At 37.0% G+C, this 25,150-nt stretch overlaps 1 protein-coding gene across 1 annotated transcript; it reads left to right on the plus strand.

The window, feature by feature from the left end:
• Positions 1–7,416: 7,416 nt before the first annotated feature.
• Positions 7,417–23,416, plus strand: LOC131688202 (uncharacterized). Its single transcript, XM_058972374.1, has 5 exons — positions 7,417–7,453; positions 20,588–20,757; positions 20,822–21,059; positions 21,324–21,469; positions 21,947–23,416. Exons 1-5 carry the CDS (start codon positions 7,417–7,419, stop codon positions 23,414–23,416), a joined length of 2,061 nt encoding a protein of 686 aa, XP_058828357.1.
• The last annotated feature ends 1,734 nt before the right edge of the window (positions 23,417–25,150 follow it).

Here is a 25,150-nt window from a genome sequence, read left to right on the forward strand (position 1 = left end):
ATCAACTGCCATTACCAACATCGAAGTAACAACGATTACTGCAAATGTCTCCAAACCAACAGCACCAATAAAGAATCAAACACCGATGAAGAAGGATTTACAGCAGCGACCCGCAAGTACAAGAAACAAACAAGAACATCCGACCATGAGCATCATGAATGCAGTACCAATGACGACATGGACATGAACGAAAACGCGAGAGAAGACGGACCGAATGACCCTCAAGGCGTGGCAGACAACGCACCTAAATTTTCACCACCAAGGAAAAGCATCTCAACACGCAGCAGCAAGCTGCGTAACAATATCCTATGGATAGTTGAGAGTTTATTTTAATTTCTACATATTGTAAAAATTTTAAAAGACCCCCAGCTCAGTTATGCTAACGCATTGAGCCGTGTCCAATAAACAAGAAAAAAAAACTCTTTACATAGCATATATTCACTCTATTTTAGAATATTGAAGTATTGTTTGGTCCATACCATACATAAAAAACACGAAGTGAGAATTGAGTCAATTCAACAGCAGCTTCTATTATATGCACTACGCAGGCTAAGATGGGCAGCGTTCCCTCTTCCACCTTATGAAGCACGTTGTATGTTGATAGATATTCAAACATTGAAAGAACGTCGAGATTATGCTATGATCTCGTCATGCAGCGTACTGACTCATCTTACTTACATATTATCAAAATTAAATTTATATGTTCCTACTCGTCAATTACGCAATATAAATTTGTTCGCGATAGGTCATCAACGTACAGACTATGTCAAATTCGGACCACTTAACCAGACGATGGCTGTGTATAACGAGCATTGTGAAAGTATTGACTTTACCATGCCCCGAACAAGTTTCAAACAGTTTTTCAACTCTTTGCGAAATCATAGTGTATAAGAACAGTGTGCAGTATAGTATATAAGTAATAAATGCTCGTGTAATGTAGTCTACGATCGATTTACGAATAAATCAAAAGAAATTTGACAATAATTTTATGCTCTCGCTCGCTTTCGCGTTTAGTATGGCATCTACAGATCGAGGAAAAATGTGGTTTACCGTATCGCAACGGTCATCATATGACGGCTTCCACCTACTGGCGCGACGCTTCATTGTTGTCAGGTTGCTTTCGACGCTGACGTGTTGCCTTTGCGAGACAGTGTTGCTAGCTCGACGGTTTCTGCGTTGAAAGTCTCCCCCGGATCTAGTCCGGAACACCACTCTCCTTGATGTCGAGCAACGCCAACCACGATATAGGTCGAACACAAGTCTTTCAACCTATCTTCACGAGAGAATACATTTATACAACGATGAATTTCATTTAAATTTTCGTTCATCAAGTCGCCATGTTTTTATACCGTAAAATAAACGAAACCAACTATTTACAATGCACGAAAATGCTTCGCTGCAGAAAACGACGAATAGATTCGTGCATTGTATGATAATTTTCGTTCTATTTGCGAATTTATTTTATCAGTGCGGTCCCTCGTCGACTACTGCCATCTGCATGTACCTTCTAATGGATTATCCATCCTCGCTCATTCATTCCATCGTTTCGGCTCCGCAACCATCACAAAATCGCCTGGTATCAGTGATGGCAGCTCGTTAAGCCATTGCGGTGTTCGGCGGATCACCGGCAGGTATTCCAACAACCAACGCCATCAGAAGACGTGTAGCTGATACTGGATTTGTTTTATTACGACCTTTTCAGAAGTTATTCGCGTTGCTACATCTACAACAAAAGATTTTTCAAAAGGCCCATTACATTTCCTGTAGCTTTCTCTTTGACATAATGGCGATATTGTAAACAATTTGAAAGCTACACGGAAACAATCAAAATACTATTCAACCATATGGTCTGACGATTAAACTAAATAGTTCGATCATATTTTCGTTGTTTTCATGTAGCTTTCAAATGGGTTATAATATCGCTTTGATATCCAAAGAGAAGTTACAGGAAACGTTTTGGGCCTTTTGAAAAACCTATTGTTGCAGATAGAGAAACGCGAAAAGCTTCTGAAAAGGTCGTAATAAAATGAAATACTGGTGTTGTTAAAACAAAATTTAAAATATCTCGAGAACTGCTACATTTTTGAAAATTTTTGTCATGACCATTTTGATTTAAAATGGCGTTTAGAATCATATTCAAAATGAAAATTGCATTTTTTTTTATTACAAATAGTATAGTATGCAATAATATGAATTATAAAAATATGTCAAAAGTTGTTGTTAGGAAAACTTTTTTATTGATTATGATGGAAATATGCTGATAAAGCTTCTTTTACGTCTTTAAAACGATAAACATTAGATTGTTGACATTTTATGATGGGGCAATACGAATAACTTTTAAAAAGAGCTTAATCACACGAATTAACTATTTTGGTGGGCAAAAATTCCAAATATCTCGAAAACTATCGGTTTTTGGAAGATTTTTGTATGTCATTCAGTATGAATATTTAAAAACCTGTTTTAAACTACCTAGTGGTGCAATTGTGCCTTTCTGATTTATCCAAACTACGATTCCATGGCTCATTATGTTCAATACAATGGTGGAAATGTATATTACATATTCAGTAAGATTTGCACATATTACATACAATAGATCGACAGCCACGATTTTGAGATACTATGTGTCGACACTGAAACATCGCTTGAAACCAGCGGCGAATGAAGGAGGAAAATCCGTTAAGAAATTTTAAACTAGTATATTTTTAAAGTAGCAACCCCTTACTGCATACTCCTACCTAAGCCTTTACAAGCCAAAAAATTTTTTGGCTCTCCGGGATTAGGTTGACGATTTTTAGAGCGATTGCATAACCTTTCTATATGAGAAAGGCAAAAATGTACCAAAGTCAAAAAAGTCAATCTTCCCCAAAATTTTTTTTCGAGATTTCATTAAATCTAAATGTTTTGTGCATTTTAAAATCATTTGGCATTCAAAATACAAATTCGATTTTGAAATTTTCCCTTTCTCCCCCCCCCTCCCCCTCTGAGAAATTTTCATTTCAGTTTATATGGGAATTTGCTGTGTTGTCGCACTCTTCGACCCGTAACTCCGGAACCAGAAGTCCAATCAACAAAAAATTCAATAGCAGCCTTAGTAGTACCTTTCATTTGAGACTAAGTGTGTGCAAATCGGTCCAGCCATCTCTGAGAAACAGAGGACATTTTTTTCAACATGCACACACACACACACACACATATATATATATATATATATATATATATATATATATATATATATATATATATATATATATATATATATATATATATATATATATATATATATATATATATATATATATATATATATATATATATATATATATATATATATATATATATATATATATATATATATATATATATATATATATATATATATATATATATATATATATATACAGGCATTTTTCGATCTCGACGAACTGAGTCGAACGGCATATGACATTCGGCCCTCTAGGCCGGGATTAAGTTGTCGATTTTTAGAGCGATTGCATAACCTTTCTATATGAGAAAGGCAAAACATGTATAAAGTTATTGTTAGAAAAACTTTTTTACCGGTTAGTTCTCCATCATACAATCACATTTAAGATGTTTCTTTTCTCTTTAGGTTTTTGTTGATAAAATATAAAAAAATGATAAATTGAGATTTTTCTGCAATTTAAATTTTTAACATTTTTTTTTGTTTTTGTAAAAAATGACACAACATTTTTTTCTGTGTATATTTTTTCTCACAGAAATATTCATCCCTTATAACTCGTTCTTAGAAAGTTTTGTTGTATAAAATACAGTAATCGATCAATTTTTTTGGAATTAATGCACGTAGAAATGTTTACGCCCTTTTAAAAAATTGTGAAACGTGTTCAGATTCATAGGAATCTAAAATGGTCGGTCACGATTTTAAAGATTTTCGGACGGATCTTCGTGGAGTTCCTCTAGTAGACCTAAGAATTGTATATAGTAGTTATAAAAAAGTGAATTTGAAAAATTAAAGGAAATAGAAAAGAAATTTATGTTTGAATTTTTCATTTGAATAAAAGTGTATCCCTGGGGAAATCAAAGCTCGCTGAGTGGTTTTGAGGGATCGATTCCTTCTTTGGCGCATCCAGTTTCGCGACTCAGGGGAGTTTAATTCTCGTAATCTTATACACTTATCAAAATTAACAAACTCACATCAGTTTATCGGGGATGGTTGGGCCGATTTTCACAAACATAGTCCCAAATAAAAAGTAAAATATCCCTATAGACGTCTATAAAATTTCATGCGGATCCGGGAATACAGACTGAACCGTCCGGTCACATATGAAATTCCCATATAAGCCGGGACTAAATTTTTCCCATGAAATTTCAGAACAAAAATTCGTATTTTCGATGCCAAATATCTCCAAAATGCATGAAACGTCGAGCTATCTTGAACGTTCATGATATCCTGAAAAAAATTTTTTTACGATGATCGTCTTTTTGACCGATTTGGTTTTTAGAAATTTTGGATATTAAATACCCGTCCGAACATCACCCTTCTTCTATCACCAGCTGATCAAGACAACCAAACTATGTCTCAAACCGCCGATTATTGGCTATGATGGTCAAAGTTTTTTTTGTTTTTTTTTCTTTCACAAAATTTTAGAAATCGAGTATTCTTTTCTTTTCTTGCATATAGTTGTCATATCATGTATAATAAAAATATAATATATATAAATTTTACAATTTATAATGAACATAACCAACTATGAAATCCTAGTGTTCATGATAGAGAAAGGTACAAATTGTAAATTTACGAAAATTTTCGTTCATCAAGTCGTCAAGTTTTTAGGTCGGGAAATGAACGAACCCAACTATTTAAAATGTACATACGCGCATACGAGTGCGATTGAGCCTATTCGTAGCAGATTAACGAATAAATTCGGTCAACGATATGGGTTTTTTGTGCATAATTATTTTGAGGATTTTTTAGTAAAAATCGTTCAGATTACGAAATATGCTCGTAAATATAGGGAAGACTTTCGTATACTTTATCACACAATTCGTTTGATTAATGAAACAGATTCATAATAAACCTACGAAAGTCGTTTCGTGGTTTTTACGAAGGCATAGCAAAAAAATGAGGATCAAAACCAAACATGACAGCCTTCAGTCATCAGACCAATGGTTGCATATAAACTTCAATGGTTTAGTAGCCCAGAGTGAAAAGCAAATAGGTATGGAACTATCAAAGGTTCAAATACTGTTTTATCTGGAAACAGCAGGGGCGATGAAATCGACCCAATGAGGACGGAGACAACACGTAGTGCCTTACTGATACATAATCTCTATCGGTACTTACCGGGGGGTTCTACGAGGCACCTTAAAATCCTGGACATAGTCTCGGAACAGTTGCACGTAAACCCATTCACTGTTAGTATGCCGATTAGATAGGTATTTAATCTTCCTTTCGAAGTCGTCCTACCCGATCGAACTGGGTGGATGAACGGGGATCGTCCGGTTCCGGAAGACGTCCTAAAATATTATACTGATGGCTGAAATATAAACTGCGGCGTGGGAGCGAGTACTGTGGTCTTTACTATATCCAGGGCCCACACCGTTAGTCCATCAATCGGAGGTATGTGCACTTAGAGCTGTGCTGGATGATGTCCACTTTGAGGCCAGGCCGGGTTAAGAGCTTTGGGTTCCTGTAATTTACAATCCAAATTTGTCAATGACTGTCGATAAACTATGGTGGACTCGGTAATCAAATGCAATGCATATGGGAATAGAAGAAAACGAGTTAGTTGAAAAGCCGATTAGTTCTGTTCTGAGCCATGCTTTGGATTCGGACCTAGCAACGATAAGGAAAAACTCGGTAATTGGGAACAATTAATGAGGGGCAGAAATGTTGATGCTATGCTATCTTGTTCTCAATCTATACTGTTTATGCAATGTTTATGTCCCTGAACCCGAGCAATATTTTTAGCTTTGCAGATAAAATTGTAATTGATGACGAAAATTGACATTTCAACATTTTTGTTAAAATTACCCAGTGTTCTATGACTAGTAAGAGCAAGACCCGTGCTTGATAATATTGTTCAAAACGGTAGCGCAACAATTATGACAGGCGGTAGAAAGCCAATAAATAAGTTTCCCCGCAATTTTTTTTCTAGATAAATTACCCACAGCGCAGTCCGGAAAAAAACGAAAGTCATCTTGGTAGTGACCAAATAGCACGACACTTCGAATCCACATCAATCAACCTTGCTGACACTAGCGCTTCAGCAAAGCAAGCCGCCTGAAATGACCTAAAAACGGAGACAATAAATTAGCATCAACCCCTGCGATTATTTGCCACAATCAGCCATCAATCTAAATCGATTATCGAAAGTCCTAATCAACAGTACCGTTCGCAAGCGACGACGAACAGCAGTGTGGTAGGCCGGGCCTGCCAAACACCTGAAGGTACGAACGTCGAAACGGCACCAACTACCCATTCACTTATTATCATTCCAGCACTATAAACCTTGCACCGTCGCCGTTACCGCTGCTGCAACTTCTGAGCGATGTGGCGGCGGCGACGACGAGCTAGCCCAAACTATTGCAACGATTGCCTAAGAAGTCCTCGTTCCCTTCCACCCTCGGTTTCCGACACCGACACCGACACCGGGTCGTCATCCCAATCCGAGTAGGCAGTGGCAGCCGTTTGCAACCCCACTGGATATGACTTCAACACCCCATCCAAGTAACGCCACTCTCCCCCTCCCGCTCCCCAAACCCAATATCGACGACAGCCGCAGCCTGCTTAGCCCATGGCTGACTCGGATTAGGCAGGCCGCTTTACTTCCAACTGGTGCACAAACTGTTTTACTGGTGTGACATAGATGTTGCATTCCAATCATTGGCGTACGTTTACTTTTCGTCCCCTCGCGGTTCACCTTCGGAGCGCTATAATAATGCATACACATACAAAACCTGTGTGCCTGATGGTAGATCGTGACAAAAATGGGCACAAAAGGCATTGAATTATTTCTGGAAAAAAAATTATCGCGTCGCCTGTCCGGAATTGGATTGCTGCACGAGCGAGAGATCTTCGAACTGAAAATTTAGCAAATGACGCAGCATCACCAGTAACCATGGGGATCAGCTCTTAATTTCGTTTGCTGTCAATTTACGTTTCCGAAAGGCGGAACCATCTCGCCTGAAGACCTTCAGCACCCCATCAGCCACATCAGCTGAAAGCAGTGTATGTATGTGTATATAGTACATACAGCTTTTCGGAAGCCTTTCCCTGTCGCATGGGAAGCGTCCCGAATGGCATTGACCTGAATAGCGGCAGCCAAATATTGCCATGCGCACTTTCCAGACGTGGCGTTGTGTAAAATTTTCCATCCGCAACAAGTAGTAAATACCGACACTGACTGCTCGGAGTCCACCGTAACCAGATAAACTACCATGGATGTTGGACAGGGTTGGGCTCTCCAGACGCGGAGTAACAGTCTTACGTTGTTCTGTATGGCGCCCAAATTTATAGTACCTACTAATAGTGATTGACTTCGAAACAGTTGATTGATGCTAGTAGAGAATGAAGTTGATTTTTTCCAAATAAACAGCAAAATCTGCTACATTTTCTCTGACGCATGTATAAGTTATCAATAATCTACAATTAAAAACCCTATTTTAATCCACATAGCGTTGCCATTGTGCCTTTCTCAATAATGAACACTAGGATTTCATTAGGGCTATTTCGGGAGAGATGCCGCGTAGGGTGAGATGCCGCACTTTCTCGGATATAGAGTCACTTTAGTACGGTAATGTGATATTTCGAGTTTGTCTTTCGACGAATTGCAACACTGGAGATGTGAAATATTCCTCATTATTAAAATACAAAATTGTTATTAACGATTATGTGCGCACAGTTGCATCGCGGAGTATCGAAAATTTCCAGTTCCAACTTTAAGTTACGTTTAATTTTTTTTAATTGAGCGATTTTTTGGTAAATCATGTATCAGTTAAATCTGGAACTTCCTAGAAGACATTATGATCATGAACAGGATCATCGATAACTTCAAAGTTAAATGAGAAATTCCACGAAGATCCGTCCGAAAATCTTTAAAATCGTAACTGACCATCTTAGATTCCAATGAAACTTTCTACGTCTCACAGGCATGGAAGAATAAACATTTTCCTCTGTCAGTAAGATTATTTTGACTCAAGAGCAATTTTTTAAAACGTCTTTAAAGTTTCTACATGCGGCGATTCCGAAAAAAAATTGGCCGTTTACCGTATTTTCTACAACAAAACTGTCTGAGAACAAGTTATAGGGAATTCTTCTACACGAAAAAATATCGTGTCGTTTTTGATAAAAACAAGAATTTATGAAAAAAAATTAAATTGCAAAAAACCTCAACTTTTAAATTTTTTTAATATTTTGTCAACAAAAACCTAATGAGAAAATAAACATTTTAAATGTAATTGCATGATGGAGAAGTTATCGGTAAAAAAGTTTTCCTGACTTTATACATGATTTAAAATTTTATACTAATTGACAAACAAAACTGTAATTTTATTATAGAGTATAATTCAAAGTATCATTTTAAATATAAATGCATTTATCAAAAATCTTCCAAAATGCGATAGTTGTCGAGATATTTGGAATTTTACTCCAGCAAAAACAATTAATTCGTGTAATTATGCCCTTTTTAAAAGTTATTCGAGTTTCCGCATCATAAAATGTCAACAATCTAATTTAGGACTGGAGGTATCCAACGGGGAAAAACGATCGGAAATGGTGAGTGAAGCTAAGCAATCATGTGAAAAAATTCCCCCAGAGGCGAGACTCGAACTCGCAACCTTTGAGACTCCGGCCCAATGCACTAACCCTTATGCTATCCCTGGGTATGGCGACATCCCAGAAAGAACATATGATTATCGCACTGGCGACGGTGATCGTACCCTGCCTGCAAAGCGAGAATCACACACAACGGCAGCTGATCACCCCAACACATTTGATCTATTTAATTTCCCCGTTAGATACCAAGGCAGGGTACGATCACCGTCGCCAGTGGGATAATCATATGTTCTTTCTGGGATGTCGCCATACCCAGGGATAGCATAAGGGTTAGTGCATTGGGTCGGAGTCTCAAAGGTTGCGAGTTCGAGTCTCGCCTCTGGGGGGAATTTTTTTCACATGATTGCTTAGCTTCACTCACCATTTCCGATCGTTTTTCCCCGTTGGATACCTCCAGTCCTAAATAAGGTATTGGCACTTAAGTCAAAAGACAAAAAAAGATTGAATTATTAACAATCTAATGTTTATCGTTTTAAAGATGTAAAAGGAACTTTTGCAGTTTCTTTGGATTATGGAGTAGCTTTAGATTTTTTATTTTGAGCATTTTGATTTAAAATAGCGTTTAGAATCATATTAAAAAAAAACGCTTTTACTCTACCTAACAGTGTGATGCGACATTTCTTATAACTCTTTCCACTCTCTTCGGGCATTATATCGATCAAATTAGCGTGGGACAAATCAAAAGTAAAGCCCCAAAATTAATGTAGGCGGACAATCGACTTATTACTAATGCTTTATGAGTAAAATATTCAATTTCTTCATTCAATGCATTATTAATGGAATATATTTTATGATGCGCAAGCCCAAAAAAAATATTGCCTATATTTGAAGTATATATCCCTAATAGCGCTTATTAAAATTTTCATGGCGATCTGAAAACTAGAATTGAAATTGCAACCCTTGATAACACGCTATCTCAATGCGATTATTTCGATTCCGACTTTTTCCAAAAGTGAGCCCGCGGTGAGCAACATATTTCGGATACCGTTGGACTCACAATAGCTAGTGATTGAACAAAGAATTTTGATTTGCATCATTACTGCTAATCCCAATGCTAAAAAACCAACCTAAAGCTCTCAATAGACGCTTTTTTAGGGAAAATCGTCACAATTACTGAGTATACTGAAAATTTTAACAGCTTTTTTCTCGAAACCACAACCACATGTAATATGAATCCCAATTCACGGGTTCTCGATTAATTTTACATGGTGTCAAGTAATTTCTAATTTCTAAAACTTTCCTATTTTTTCGTGCTCTACAGTGGCATAGACCCTTAATAAAATTTTGCAATTTTGGTTAAAGAAACTGAACTAATTTATAATCTTTGTAGATCCGCTACATATACAAACACTGAAAAAGGTGACCTTCAAGCAGTGGCGGATCCAGGGGGAGGGTCCTGGGGGCCGAAAATTTTCAATTTAATGAGAAATTAGTTTGAATTTTATATTAGTTTCAAACTCGAAATCTTTTTAAAAAAAGTTTGACACCATTGCTGATTTTCATTAAATGAGGTTTTTACTTAATACGTATTGTACAATGTTCATTTTAATATCGAAATTTCGAAACCCTTCCGAAATTTTTTTTTGCTGGTTCGCCCCGCCCAAAATCGAAAAAATTGTGTTTATTGCTTATACCACAATAGTTAAATTGAAGAATATATCACAACAGTCTTTCAAATAGCCTTTTCAAGATTCTAACAAACAATAGTACCAGAAAACCGTGCTCTAGAACGTAAAAATCAAAAACTCATACCAAAACTACATATTTTTTTAGAAAACTGCGAAAAAAAGTTAAGGAAAATCAATTTTTTGTTGTTTCAATCATTTCCAGCAGAATTACAAACTGCATTCTTTCCACCAATTCGGTATACAGTAACGAAATAGTCCTTAACTCCGTTATTTTATAAAGTTTTTCAAGCATTTTTTCTTTTAGCTTTTCAAATGTATTTACAAATATGCATACTTTTTTTAAATAGCTAAAACTTTTTCTTCCCTTTCCAAAAATCACGAATGAAAGTTTTTTGTCACCTAAAACACCCCCTTTAATTATACCTATTTATTTGGGACACTTTTTTAACATAAACTACCCAAAGAAATGAACGACTGAGAGAAGGTTCGCCATATTTTCGAAGAAACCGTTCAGTTATTCTTTCAACAAACTACCAAAAATTTAATGTAGTTCGATGGATTAGAAAAAAATATATCCCCAAAAATAATCCTCAAGTGGAGCGTGTTTGAAGAAGTTTCTTGTGGACGAGTTTATAATAACTGTTTCCAGTTACTTGGAGTAATTTATTTAGCTTCTCGTTTTCCGAGATATTATTCAAATCGATCTAAAGTTAGAAGTTAGAAAATTAGCTGTCGAAAGGATCTGGCCAATGAAAGTTTGCACACTGATAAGCGATCAACGTACATACAGACTACTTGAAATTGTTCGGAGCTTATTTCTAGCGGTGGTAGGTATAAAACTGAAATACCAAATATGTCCTGATATCATCCTTTTCCGTTTTATTGAAATAAAATTTGGCTTGTATATTGAAACGGATCATTACTATATTAAACAATAAATAATATGATATAACTTTTAAAGCATACAAGGTAGACACTTGATGTCTTCAGCAAAATTATTCGCAAAAGAAAGAACTAAAAATTTTCTGAAGACATCATCTCAAAATAATCACTTGAACGAAAATGAATAAAAATATCTCACTTATAAGGGGATTAATCTGTGAAAACACAATATCAAAAGAAAGAGCATATTATATCTAATAATTTCCCCGAAGGCGGTATTGACATAAACTTAGCCGTTTCTGCGATATTAGTTTATTGCTTGTTTTTGGCTTTATTTCTGGATACTGGTAAACGGTAATAATCCGTCATACATATTTAATGATAAATATCTCTTTTGATAATAGTCCGATTTCATCAAACTATAGCTCGTTCGAAATGTATTCGTATGAGCTATCTAAAGAAATTTAAAGTGCGTATCTATGTTGTCTATTTTGGGAGGAATTTCAAAAAAAAACTGCAAAAAGTACCATTTATAGACATTCAAACATCCATATCTTAGAAACTAAACATCAGAGTCAAAAACAAATTAATAGCGTTCTGTCTGTGAGGCCTTTCATTTGCAATTGGTTTGGATAAGATCGGTTCAGCCATTGCTGATAAACACGAATGAGAGTTTGTCCGTTACATACACACACAGACACACACAGACATTGGCCCAAATCATCGAGCTGCGTCGATTGGTATATAAGACTCGGCCCTCCGAACCTCGGAAAAAATCTTGAAAGTTTGAGCGAATTCTATACATTTCTTTTATAAGAAATGTAAAATGTATTTTCGACTGCAAATAGATTTATAAAAATATGTCAATAGTTGTTGTTAGTCAAACTTTTTTATTAAAAGCTCCTCCATAATCCAAAAACACTGAAAAAGTTTCTTGGGGCGAACACTGAAAAAGTTTCTTAAAGCGAATAACTTTTAAAAAGGGAATAATTACATGGATTAATAGTTTTTGAGGGGGCGAAATTCCAAATATCTCGAAAACTATCACATTTTGGAAGATTTTTGTTAAACGCATTTTGATTTAAAATGACGCAAAATTACAGTTTTGTATGTTAATTAGTATGATATTTAAAAACATTTATTAAGTTATTATTAGAAAAACTTTTTTACCAATAGGTTCTGCATCATGTAATTACATATAAAATGTTTCTTTTCTCTTTAGGTGCTCGGTGATAAAATTAAAACAAAATGAAAAAATATGTGTTTTTTTTTGCAATTTAAATTTTTAATATAATTTTTAGCATTTGTAAAAAATGACACAACACTTTTTTCAGTGTATTTTTTTCGTATAGAAGTATTCATTCCATGTAATTCGTTCTTAGGTAGTTTCGCTGTATAAAATAGAGTAATCTACCAAAAAATTTGGAAATTAATGTATCAAAATTGCCAGACAAAACAACTGCAAAGTTTCGTTCGAATCGACAATGGTCATATTTTGCGGTCGGCTGGTTTCTCATGGAATCCATCAGTATTAGATGCATGATTGAAAAACAGAAAACTAATACTTTATTCTGAGAAAGATTATAGATAATATAGTTTTTAAAGTTTCTCAATAATAGTGTTGGCCTGGCCTGAAAGGGGTCAAAATAGGCCCATTACACTATAGCCGAAATATGAAACCTGTGTGCCAATAGGCTTATCACTCTACGTACCTATAAACCGCCGAAAAGTGTTTGGCATGAGAATTTCACCTGTCTCAATACAACGCACACGCAAGCATTAAAATAAATTAATTTATCTTCACGCAAACCCACAATTGGCACACACGTCGCGTCCAGCAGTGTTCAGCTTAATCCAAACCCACCCTAGCCACCACCATGACAAATAATCGTATGTACCCGGCTCGAACATATCGCATTTCTATACTCGTTCGTGTATGCAAAGTTTCAAATTGCACAGCAGCGTGAAAAGCGCTCGATAAACTTCGCGCACAGCAAAGAAACGGGAGCAAGTTGTACTGGCACTCGAAAAACTCGTACACTGTTTAACTGTATGCGGGATAATGCCACCATTGCCGCAAATCTATAGCGTCTACCGATTGTTGTACAGTCCGAACGTTTTAGTCATGATGTTGATCGTTTGGCATGTGAGCAATGATTTTTTTTCAAAAGGACACGCGACATACTACTATTTATAACATCTCTATATTTGATTAAAGCACTTAGGTGCACTCTATTGACGGGTCTTTCCGGAATAGACTGACTCATGAATGAGAATTTTTACGTTTTCCAAGATCCATTAATTTTTACTGGTTTTTAATAGTGTACTATTGAAGTACATACACAATACAGCAATAAAACATATTTTCAGTTAATCCCGAAATGTTTAGTGGTAAAATGACGTAAATCCATCTATAAATAACCAAGATATTGTGATGCAAAAACGTGACATTGATAGATTTTAGATATCAGAATGACATGCAGCCACAGATAGTACAGCAAAACACATTTAATGACAAAAAGCGTATTTGATCCCCCAAACAGTGTGATGAGACATTTGTTGTAACTCTTACAACTTCCTCTTTAGATATTATATCGATAAAAGTGGCATGGAACAAATTCATTGCAAGAAATTTCGAAACTCAAATCAAATCAAAGGTCAAGCGAAAAAAATAGGCGAACAATCCATTTATTACTAATGCTTTGTGAATAAAATATTAAAGTTATTTATTAAAAATATTAAAGTTATTTATTTATTTGCGTTATGTATTTAAAAATACTACGTATATTTGAAGCACATATCATTAAAAGGGTTTATTCATGGCGATCTGAGAACTAAAACTGAAAATGCATCTCTTGCTAACACGCTATCTCGACGCGAATATTTTGATGAACTCACAGTGAGCAACATATTTCACACAATCAGATATTGTCCTAAATCGTCGAGCTGAGTCGATTGGTATATAAGACTCGACCCTCCAGACTTCAGAAAAAATATTTAAAAAATTTGAGCGAATTCTATGCATTTCTTTCACAAGAAAGGTTAAAACCTTGTTACCCCACCCTAGAAACGTAGAACCAACCAACAACACTTACCCGTACTGATCCAACAGAAAACATGAAAAGACTGTCCCTGCATCTCGATTGATTCCCGTACCCAACTAGACACCGACTAAAAAGAAAATCAGTACGACCTTCTGGTTTCCAAAGCTGAACCTGTTGAGCCTGGACTAGATTTTTTGCACTCTGTATCCAGCTGCATAAAATTCACTGAAGTTGTCCTTCAAGGGGCAGTCTGAGAAACAAAGCCAGTAAAGGAAAAGGAGATAGGCTCAGTGGCTGGATCAGACCATTTCGTCATGCTCACTGTTAACTTTTTTTTCAGAACGGGAACTCGAATGTATGTTGAGGTGGTTTTGTTGCTGGGCGATTCTTTTTGGATATATGACAATGAATATTAAATGAAAAAAAAACTGATCTGAGTAGGGTGGGTGAGCCGGTTATGGCACCAGTGAAGCATAACGAAAGTGTGTGATTCTTCATTTTTGTCAATATACCACGCTAAATTACAACCTATAACTTTTTAGAAAGTTCTTAACAAGAATCTGTTTTGAATTCAACCGATTTTTTCTCCGAAAAAGTTTGTAATGTGAAGTGAAAACTTTGTCTGTTGCTCCAGTTATGGCAAACAAGTGTTCCTTCGTTGACCCTAGCAGTGCTCCATTTGTTGACACTATTATTATTTCGGAGATGTCTTAGTCGGTGTTTACAATACTTAAAATTTAATAGAAATTGTAATATTTTCATAGGCTATACATGAAGTTTGTACGGATCTGAATTCAGGCTTACCTTTTTATTTATTTTTACTTTTAATGTTTTTAACGACATTCAATTCGCAAGGGACTGGAAAGTGAAGTAATTTTTTCAATATTAAGAGTCATAGTATTCAAGGGAGAGCAAGGAGTTAAAGGAAGAAAGTTTAGAAAAGCATGGAAAAGGGTCATATGAGCAAGTTTAGAGTCTACCGGCGACTCAACCCTTTGTTTGCCACCGCAGGAGTCAGAAATGCGAATCACCTGAGTCTGCGGCATGTTCGGACAAGCGTAAAGTAACTTTGTACTTCATGCTGTCGGAACCACGTCACGGTTAGCTTCCACACTAAGCTTTTTACGACGTTGAAACTCATTGAATGATGTAGTTTTGACCCTCACTGATTTTTATGAGGATGCCCAATATGTGTCGATGAATCACAGAAAACTGAATAAAAAAAAAATTATTCCTATTATTATTTTGAATGAAAACGAGTGAATTTTATGAATTATGAGATTTTACGATTTTCATGAAACCATTTTCCGAAACTCGTACTTTTTTCTATTTTTTGTGGTTCATCGACTAGTTACAAATTTAAGCTTTATAATACTTATTGCATTTCCCGTATCAGACAATTTTATCAAGAGTTATCGTCTTCGCCGCGGCACTTCTCGACTTAGAAATGGTTGGACGCCCGTATGTGTGACTCTGTGCGACTGAAAATATTTTTTTCGTATACAATGAATGTATAAAGCGATCCTAACATTACACAAATGATCCATTGTTGCCCTTCGTTCAAAATCGTAAAGCAAAATAACTTTCGTTTTGAGTACCTTACAACAGACGCTCCCTTTAACCCACCGCTTGCGCGATCATGAATCGGTCACTTTTGGAAGTCACTATCTTCGGTACCAGCTGTCCAGGCCCATGCCTTCAATTGGACCAATCAAAAAAAAAAAAAAAGAAACTGAACCGTAGGGGAACATGGGGAGACTTGACCAAGCACAAAATTTTATTATTGGCTATGCCATGTTCTATTAGGTTCTTGAAATTTTTTGAAAAATATTTTTGTACTTGTTTCGATTCCTTAAGGTACTTTTAAAAGTTTGGAATGAAAAATACTTTCTTTACAGAAAATATTCCGTAATTAATAAATTTGCGTTAAATGTTGTAATTTTTATCAAACTTTGTATGGACATATCTACTCGATTAATAATTATTTTTAAACTACTCATATATATCTTATTCCTTATGCAGTGATGAAATGATTTTACATAAATCGGATCATTGGAATAGTTATCACTGAAATTTGCACGACATTTTACGCAATAACTAATGTAATGGGGAGACTTGACCAAGATTTCATGGGGAGACTTGACCAGGTTGAAATAAGCTGAAGAAAGATTTAAAAAAATTGATATTTGCTATGCTGTGGTACCTACTATTAATGTTGAGCACGTCTCACAAAAAATGCTATCTCAAACATCAGTCTATATCTTTCAGTACTAGTAGACAAAGTTAGCAGTAATATGGCTGATTTCGTGATGTGTGAACATTAGAGTGGGACATGGTTATATGAAAAAAATAAAATTTTGCTCCGAGTAACTTTTTGGGTCCCATTTAGCTTCCAGAACAACTCTAAAAATTTTTAGCTCGATCGGTGAAACTATATTTTTGCGCCCCCGGTTTATAGTTTACATTGGATTTTGTATGAGAAAATCGTCTTTTGCTAAATAATTCTTCCTAGAGTCATCCGTTACCCCCTAAAAATAAATAGATGACTGATTTTTATGATTTTATAGATTTGTCAAGGAAACAAAGTCTAGAAGACTGCGAAACGATCTGATGATTGTGGAAAATGTTATTAAGTAAAAACCGATTGATGTCCTGAAGATTGATGAAAATTTCACTTTTCATAGCAACACTGCTGTTGATGGTCGAATTATATACAAAAATTTTAACTTTCCCTTATTATGTAAAAAAGGAGCCTCAATTTATCCCTCAAAACTCTTGCGAAGTTGCCAAACAGTATAGATAAATGATATAGACACATTCAGAGAAGATTAAAACAAAATTGAGTATAAATGGACAACCAACACCAGTGGTGCTAGACAAAATGAATATTTTATCAATCGTCAGTGCATCAATCGGTTTCTGCTTAATAACTTTTTTTCTCAAGCGTCAGACCGTTTCGTGGTTTTCGAGACTTTGTTTCTTTGTTAAATTTCCTATAAAAGCTACATAACGATTTATTTTTAGGAAGTAATGGGCGACACCTGGAGGAATTATTTTGTGAAAGTTAATTTTTCCATGCATAATCCCATGTAAACTTTAAACAGTGGGCGCAGAAATATAGTTTCAGAGATCAAGCTAAGAATTTGCACAGTTGTTCTAGAGCCCAAATGGTACCTAAAAAGTTGCTCGGAGCTGGAATTTTTGTCCCACCCTAGTGAACATGCAATTTAAGCAGTACAGTTAATCCTTAAAAGAAAAAGCATAAAAAAATCTAAATTTTTGAAATACACTCCATTTTATATGTTTTGCTGGTACTTAAGTTGTATCTCGACAATATGTAAAAATATGAGGACAGCATATTTTATGTCATAATTTTTTGTTTTGATTTTACAAAATCTTTTGGTCAAGTCTTCCTAGGCCTTGGTCAAGTCCCCCTACAATGGGGAGACTTGACAAAAAAAAACGTTCGCATAAAAACTTTTATAACTTTAAAAAAAATAAATTAAAAATTCTGCAAAAATCATGAACACGCCCAATACCTTTGCACATTATATTTCAATGACTTTTGAAGGATTGAACACTTTTTCATAGATTTAGGCAGGTTTAGCTGAAAACCTGGTCAAGTCTCCCAATGTTCCCCTACATCGACAATTAAGTATCAGATTCACGGCTCGCGCGCGACCATCTAAGAACACGTGCGAATATGCGCAAGGACACACAGTTTATAAATAGATGTATACACGCGAAGTTACATACACGTTAACACACGCGACATGCAAACGCACACGCGATCGAACACGTTAACGTACAAACGCTCGAACCGTTCGCAATGATACACCCGATTGCGATGTTCCTACACCCGCACATATCTGAACCGTACAAGGAATATCACATTCAGAATAACGGCCCGCTGCAATTTGTCTCAAACAGTATTTTAGTGAGTGTCATCTCCCGATCTGATGGGGAGCCCTTTCAAGAACGTAGCTCTACAGTTCCAGTAGGACAACCCTCAAAACCATACAACCTTTGTCAATTGATGCGGGTAAACTTACAGTAGAGGAATTCCACGAAGATCCGTCCGAAAATATTTAAAATCGTGACTGACCATCTTAGATTCCTATGAAACTTTACACGTTTCACCGGCATGGAAGACTAAACATTTTCCAAAACCAGTTAGGTTATTTTGACTCAGGAGTAATTTTTCAAAAAGGCGTAAATAGTTTTAAAATGTTTTGTTCGATTACTGTATTTTATACAGCAAAACTTTCGGAGAACGAGTTTCAGGGAATAAATATTTATGTACGAAAAAAATACACACTGAAAAAAATTACATTGTGTCATTTTCCACAAAAACAAAAATTTGTGTTAAAAATTAAAATTGCAAAAAAATCCATTTTTTTCTAATTTAATATAATTAAAATATTTTGTCAACAGAAACCTAAAGAGAAAAGAAACATTTTGAATATGATTGTATGATGGAGAACTTATCTGTAAGAAAGTTTTTTAACAATAACTTTATACATGTTTTTTAATTTCCTACTAATTGACATACAAAACTGTAATGTTTTTACAGAATACGATTCTAAGTATCATACTAAATCAAAATGCATTTAACAAATATTTCCAAAATGCGATAGTTTTCGAGATATTTTAAATTTTGCTCCATCAAAAACACTTAATTCGTGCTCTTTATAAAAGTTATTCGCGTTACCCCATCATACATTGTCAACTGTCAAAATGTCAAATCGTTTTAGAGACGTAAAAGAAACTTTTTAGTGTATTTGGATCATGGAGAACCTTTCAATAAAAAAGATTTCCTAACAACAACTTTTGCCATATTTTTATAATTCGTACTATTTGCAGTCAAAAATACAATTTTCTTTTGAATATGATTCTAAATGCTATTTTAAAACAAAATGCTGATAACAAAAATTTGCTAAAATGTAATAGTTCTCGAGATATTTTAAATTTTGTTTTAACAACATAATTCTATAGTTTTGATACGACCTTTTCAGAAATTATTCGCATTTCTCTATCAATAACACTTTGACTTTAACGTTCAAAGTAAATAATATTGTTGGTTGTGTTACTTACCCGTGTTCTAATCAGTGTTTTTCTGTGTTTTAAACCGGTTTCACTACGTTCGACGTTTTAATCCCACGCCTCAACCTGTACTACGTCCGTCGCATCTGGAGTACACATATCCCGAGCCACAAATTAAACGAATTCAACGAAAATATATTTCTGCTTTTTCCTGAGTAAGTTCAAACAATGGATGCCTCTTCGGTTTGTTGCGAATGGATAATTGGAATTGGATAAAGCAGATGAAATCGTATGCAGCGGATTTTGTACATCTTCATTCCATCTAAAGTGTGTAAAACAATCTACTGTCATACGCGATTCAATCGCAAAATCTTCCAACCTATTCTGGATGTACAATGCCTGTTCGAAAATGATGCAAAATGCTACTTTCCGGCAAACCATCTCATCAACCAACAATGCCATGGATGCCATCAGTGTTGAACACAATAAGGCACTGTTGGAGCTGTTACCATTTGGGCCCTTTACCCCATAGACCAGTTGCAAAAACAAGAGCAAAACGCGAACAAGAGAGTTTGCCATACTGCTGTTCAACACGAACGTAGGCAGTAATAGATACGCTAGAATATTGGTGTATAACAGTTAGGAGGAACTATGAGTCTTGGATGATATGTGTATACCGATTCTTTTTATGTATAAATATTCGATAAAATAGTGAATATATTTAAGGAAAATTTTAAGCGAGCGCAAGTGAATTATATCTAAACGGTCTCAATAAATAATTAAGCAGTCATATGTAACACACCAACTCAAAACACAATTTACACACACGTTAGGAAAACAGGAAACGCTCGGGATTCGGAAACTATGGGAAAGTAGGAAATAATGACTAACGGGAGAGGAAAATCGCGAGTGAGAGGGAAGCTACTGGGTTAGGATAGACAGACTACGAATCACTTTTGCTTACAACGTCAAGAAAGGCAGACATCGAAGTTTAAAGTTAAAAGAAGACAAACCATTGGAAATATTGAAATAAAAGTGAATAGTTAAGTTAATAGAGGAGTGATACAAGGTTAATTAAACAAACGCCTAGAAGGAATCAGGTATGAAATGAAAATAAGAGCTTTTCCAGTAGCCAGCCTATAATATTTCGCTCCCTCGTCAACATTATCCGATTGCAGGACCCATTAAATTCGATCCTAAAGCCATCGGAGTGGCGTATAGTCCGGAGCGTGGTGTCCCTGAACGGCCCGTCGTCGATAGTGGCACCATCATCGCAAAAAGCCCGTCAAAAGTGCCCCTGAGCACACTGAACCAGCTACGAGGTTCCACCGAGACCTCCGAGTCACCAGTAGGTAGCTGAGCCCAGCCACGAAGTGCCAGAGTGCCCTTGAATCGCCGTCCTGTCGCCGAAGATCAACCGCAGTGATCGCTATCGACGCGCCCGCCAGAAAGTAGCATCGCTGGTCGCATCGGATCCAGCCACTCAACAGCGCACGTGTAGCATCGCCACACCAACAACAGACCATCGCAGCAGACCATCGCAGCAGCATCCCGTCGTCGTAGCCATCGCAACAGCAGCCGACCGTTTCCCGCTTCGTCCCAGCGTTCGCCGGCCGGCCTTGTATAGACCTACACTCACACACAAAAATTGTAAGTTACAATAAATAATTGAAAAAAGTGAAAAGACCGTTTTTGTCTTCTAATTGGGATAGAGTGACATTGAGCCGACCCTGAAGCCTCCGTGCCTCAAGCTCGAGCTAGCCAAGATAAGAGGCTTTCAGAGCCCACCCCAAACGGCCCCCGTGGCTAGACCAGGAACTAGGGGCAATATAAGCCGCGACCCCTCTGGTCCGGCAAATAACAGAGCTTAGGAATGAGATGGAGCATAAAATAAAATTTTGCAGCACATTCCAGCCGTGCTAAACGAAAAAATCGGCCGTAAGGGTAGCTCCAGCAGCTCCCGAAAACGTCCCCGCTTGGACGGCGATTGTGATCAGTCCTCTCCTAACGTTAATGAAGGCACCAAAGACATCGATTCCAACGTGAAAATTCCACTGACAGTAAAAAAATCAGGCGAAGAATTATTTTGGCTTCACCTGTCTGGTTTTGACCCGAAGGCATACGAAATTTAGTGCAGCAAAACCTCAACACCAGCGAGACTGTTGACGTCCGTAAGTTAGTTCCCAAGGGCAAACACCTTGAAGAACTTTCCTTCGTGTCGTTCAAAGTCGGAGTTGGATTACAGCTGAAAACGGTCTCCCTGTTAAAATCCTCCTGGCAGAAGGGAATAATCTTCCGTGAGTTTGATTTTCACACGCGATCTACGTTTCGGTTTCAATCACAACAGCAGATATGAAATAACAACAACAATCAGCACTACCCCGCTCACTGCATGTATCTCGCCAATCGCTAACACTAATCAGACGGTACACTCGCAATTAAAATCACAGAGCTCTGAATCCGACCCGACTACCGATAACGAAACAAAACGTCCATTCACAATCTTCTATCAAAACACGAGAGGTCTCCGCTCAAAGACCCGGCAACTCTTTGGGGCACTTTCGATTACTGATTATGACGTTGTGGTGTTTACCGAAACATGGCTCAACGACAATATACTTAATACTGAGCTGGCCGATGAGTATGCAATATATCGTTGTGATCGAAATTCTTCCACAAGCCGGCACAGCCGTGGTGGTGGTGTTTTGATAGGCATAAAGAAAAACAATCGAAGAAATATTGTAGCTATCGATGGGGCTGAGTCTCTAGAGCAGATTGCCGCTCGAGTCACATGTGGGACCGTATCTATCGTTATTTGTGTGATTTACCTACCACCAAATTCCGAGCTCGCTTTATATGAGCAGCATGCCGCCTGCGTGGATAAGCTGCTTAATCACATTGATGATCGTACTAGGGTTGTTGTTCTCGGTGATTATAATTTGCCGTTGCTACGCTGGAGCTTTGATGACGAAATCGGATGCTTTATCCCTAATAATGCATCCTCTGAGCACGAGCTGTTGTTAGTCGAAACTATGATCGCTTCTGGTTTACAACAAGTAAACTACCTGACGAATGACAATGGAAGATTACTTGATTTAGCCTTTTTAAGTAGTGCCAGTGATTTTGAAATCCTAGAACCACCCGTACCGCTAATGAAATTGGATCGTCATCATCATCCGTTTGTTTTGATCATTGAGACTCTTTACGGTTCACCAGTGATTGACGATGTAGATGTGTGGTATGATTTTAATCAATGCGATTATGACGAGCTAAATGCGAGAATCTCAAACATCAATTGGATTGAAATATTATCACTGGGTACTCTCGACGAGGCTGTGGACAGGTTTTATCGTGAATTGGACTTAATTTTTCAACAACACGTGCCTCTGAGAAGGCGAAAGCGCAGTTGCACAAATAAACGTCTCTGGTGGAACGATGAGATGCGCAATCTGCGAAATCGGTTAAGGAAGGCTCGTAAACGATTTTTCCGGAAAAGAGGTAAAGATGATAAATCGTTTGTGCGAGATTTAGAGCGACAATTTCAATCATTGAATGCATCTTGCTTTCGATCATACGTTTTACGACTTGAGAGTAACATGAAGGACGAGCCGAAGCAATTTTGGGCTTATTTGCAGAACAAAACATCCACCCGTGGTTTCCCTGAAAACGTGAACTACCGTGACAGGACCTCAACGACACCAGCGGAGTCAGCAAATCTATTCTCGTCTTACTTTCAAAGTGTGCTAAGCAATAACCCACACCCTTTGTCTGAATCGTACCTGAGTAGTCTGCCGACGTTCTCCTTGAATTTACCTGTAACATCTTTCACCGAACGCGAAGTGTACACCAATCTACGTGGTGTTGACGGTTCAAAGGGACCAGCATCGGACGGAATACAACCGTGTTTCGTCAAGAAATGCTCTTCATCGTTAGCTGTACCGATATCCATGCTTTTCAATCGCTCTCTCGGTGAAAGTATTTTCCCGCCAAGTGAAAGGAGGCTTTAATAACACCAATTCATAAAGCCGGTAACGTCCATGACGTCATAAATTACAGGGGAATTTCAATCCTGAGCTGCCTCCCAAAAGTTTTTGAAAGTATGCTGTTAGATATTCTCTACCCTGCAGTAAAACACATCATCACTACAGATCAGCATGGGTTTGTTAGAAAGCGCTCAACAACGACGAACTTAATGAGCTATGTGTCAACGCTGATTGATAAATTAGAGAAACGACAACAAATTGATGCAGTGTATGTAGATTTCTCCAAAGCCTTCGATCGCCTTCCTCATCGGCTAGCTGTTGAAAAGTTGAGGCGAATCGGATTTTCGGACTGGCTGACCAATTGGATCTTCTCGTACCTTACAAACCCCAGTGCATCTGTGCGACTTGGAACTGTACTTTCAAACCCATTCGACATCACATCGGGTGTACCTCAAGGGAGTCACCTTGGACCTCTTCTCTTCGTGCTCTTTGTGAATGACATTTGCAGCGAATTGACATCGTGTAAGGTGATGTACGCAGATGATCTGAAAATTTATCGCATCATAACAACTCTGGTAGATTGTTGTGCACTTCAGATGGACATAGATAGGATCATGAGTTGGTGTGATAGAAACGGAATGACTATAAACATTCAGAAATGCAACATAATCACATTCACACGAATACTCTCGCCAATTACGTTTGAGTATACAGTGAGCGCTGCCCCAGTAAAACGAGTTTCATCAATCAAGGACCTTGGTGTTATACTTGACCGTAAGCTACGTTTCATCGAACACTTCAATGCAGTAACTGCTAAAGCCTATGCAGTACTAAGACTCATCAAACGAAACACCCAAGATTTCAATGACGTCTACTGCCTGAAAGCACTGTACATCAGTCTGGTACGCAGCATTCTAGAGTATGGAGTTATCATTTGGGCCCCGTATCACACCGTACACATTAATAGCATAGAACGGGTGCAAAAGAGCTTCGTCCGGTATGCCCTTCGACGGCTTCCCTGGCGAAATCGATTTGAACTACCACCGTATGAGCATCGTTGTGCTCTTATCAACCTGCCTACGCTACGAAACAGGAGAGTTTTTCTGCAGCGACTTTTTGTGTTCGATCTTCTTGGTGACAACATTGACTGCCCTCTGCTTCTCGCTAAGCTGGACTTCAACGTTCCTGGTAGGTCTCTGCGGAGAATGGAGTCTACTCATCGCACGCAGTACGGCCAGAATAACCCGGTAGATGTTTGCTGTCAGCTCTTCAATAGCGTTTTTCATCATTTTGACTTTAATATTAAGTAGAGAAATGTTCAAATTGAAAATAGGTTTAATTTAGTATAGTATTTCAGTCTGTACGAAAATTATCAATTCGAAGACAATATATATTTAAACAATAAGTTTTTCAAAAGGCCCATAACATTTCCTGTAACTTTCTCTTTGACATCACGGTGATATTGTAAACCATATGAAAGCTATACGAAAACAACCAAAATACTATTCAACCATAGGGTCTTATGAATAAACTAAATAGTTCGATCATATTTTCGTTGTTTTCATGTAGCTTTCAAATGGGTTATAATATCGCTTTGATATCCAAAGAGAAGTTACAGGAAACGTTTTGGGCCTTTTGAAAAACCTATTGTTGTTGATGGAGAAACGCGAATAACTTCTGAAAAAGTCGTAATAAACAAGAAAGAATTGTTTTGTTAGAACAAAATTTAAAATATCTCGAGAACCACTACATTTCAGA

The sequence above is a fragment of the Topomyia yanbarensis genome, chromosome 3 (genome assembly GCF_030247195.1).
Source record: "Topomyia yanbarensis strain Yona2022 chromosome 3, ASM3024719v1, whole genome shotgun sequence".
Classification (NCBI taxonomy): Eukaryota; Metazoa; Arthropoda; class Insecta; order Diptera; family Culicidae; genus Topomyia; species Topomyia yanbarensis.

Coding starts and splice junctions, on each gene's coding strand:
- LOC131688202 (XM_058972374.1), top strand. CDS start 7,417: ATGGATGTTGGACAGGGTTGGGCTCTCCAGACGCGGA. Junction 21,060..21,323: donor TACACTCACACACAAAAATT/GTAAGTTACAAT, acceptor AGCACATTCCAG/CCGTGCTAAACGAAAAAATC. Junction 21,470..21,946: donor ACGTGAAAATTCCACTGACA/GTAAAAAAATCA, acceptor CTCCGCTCAAAG/ACCCGGCAACTCTTTGGGGC.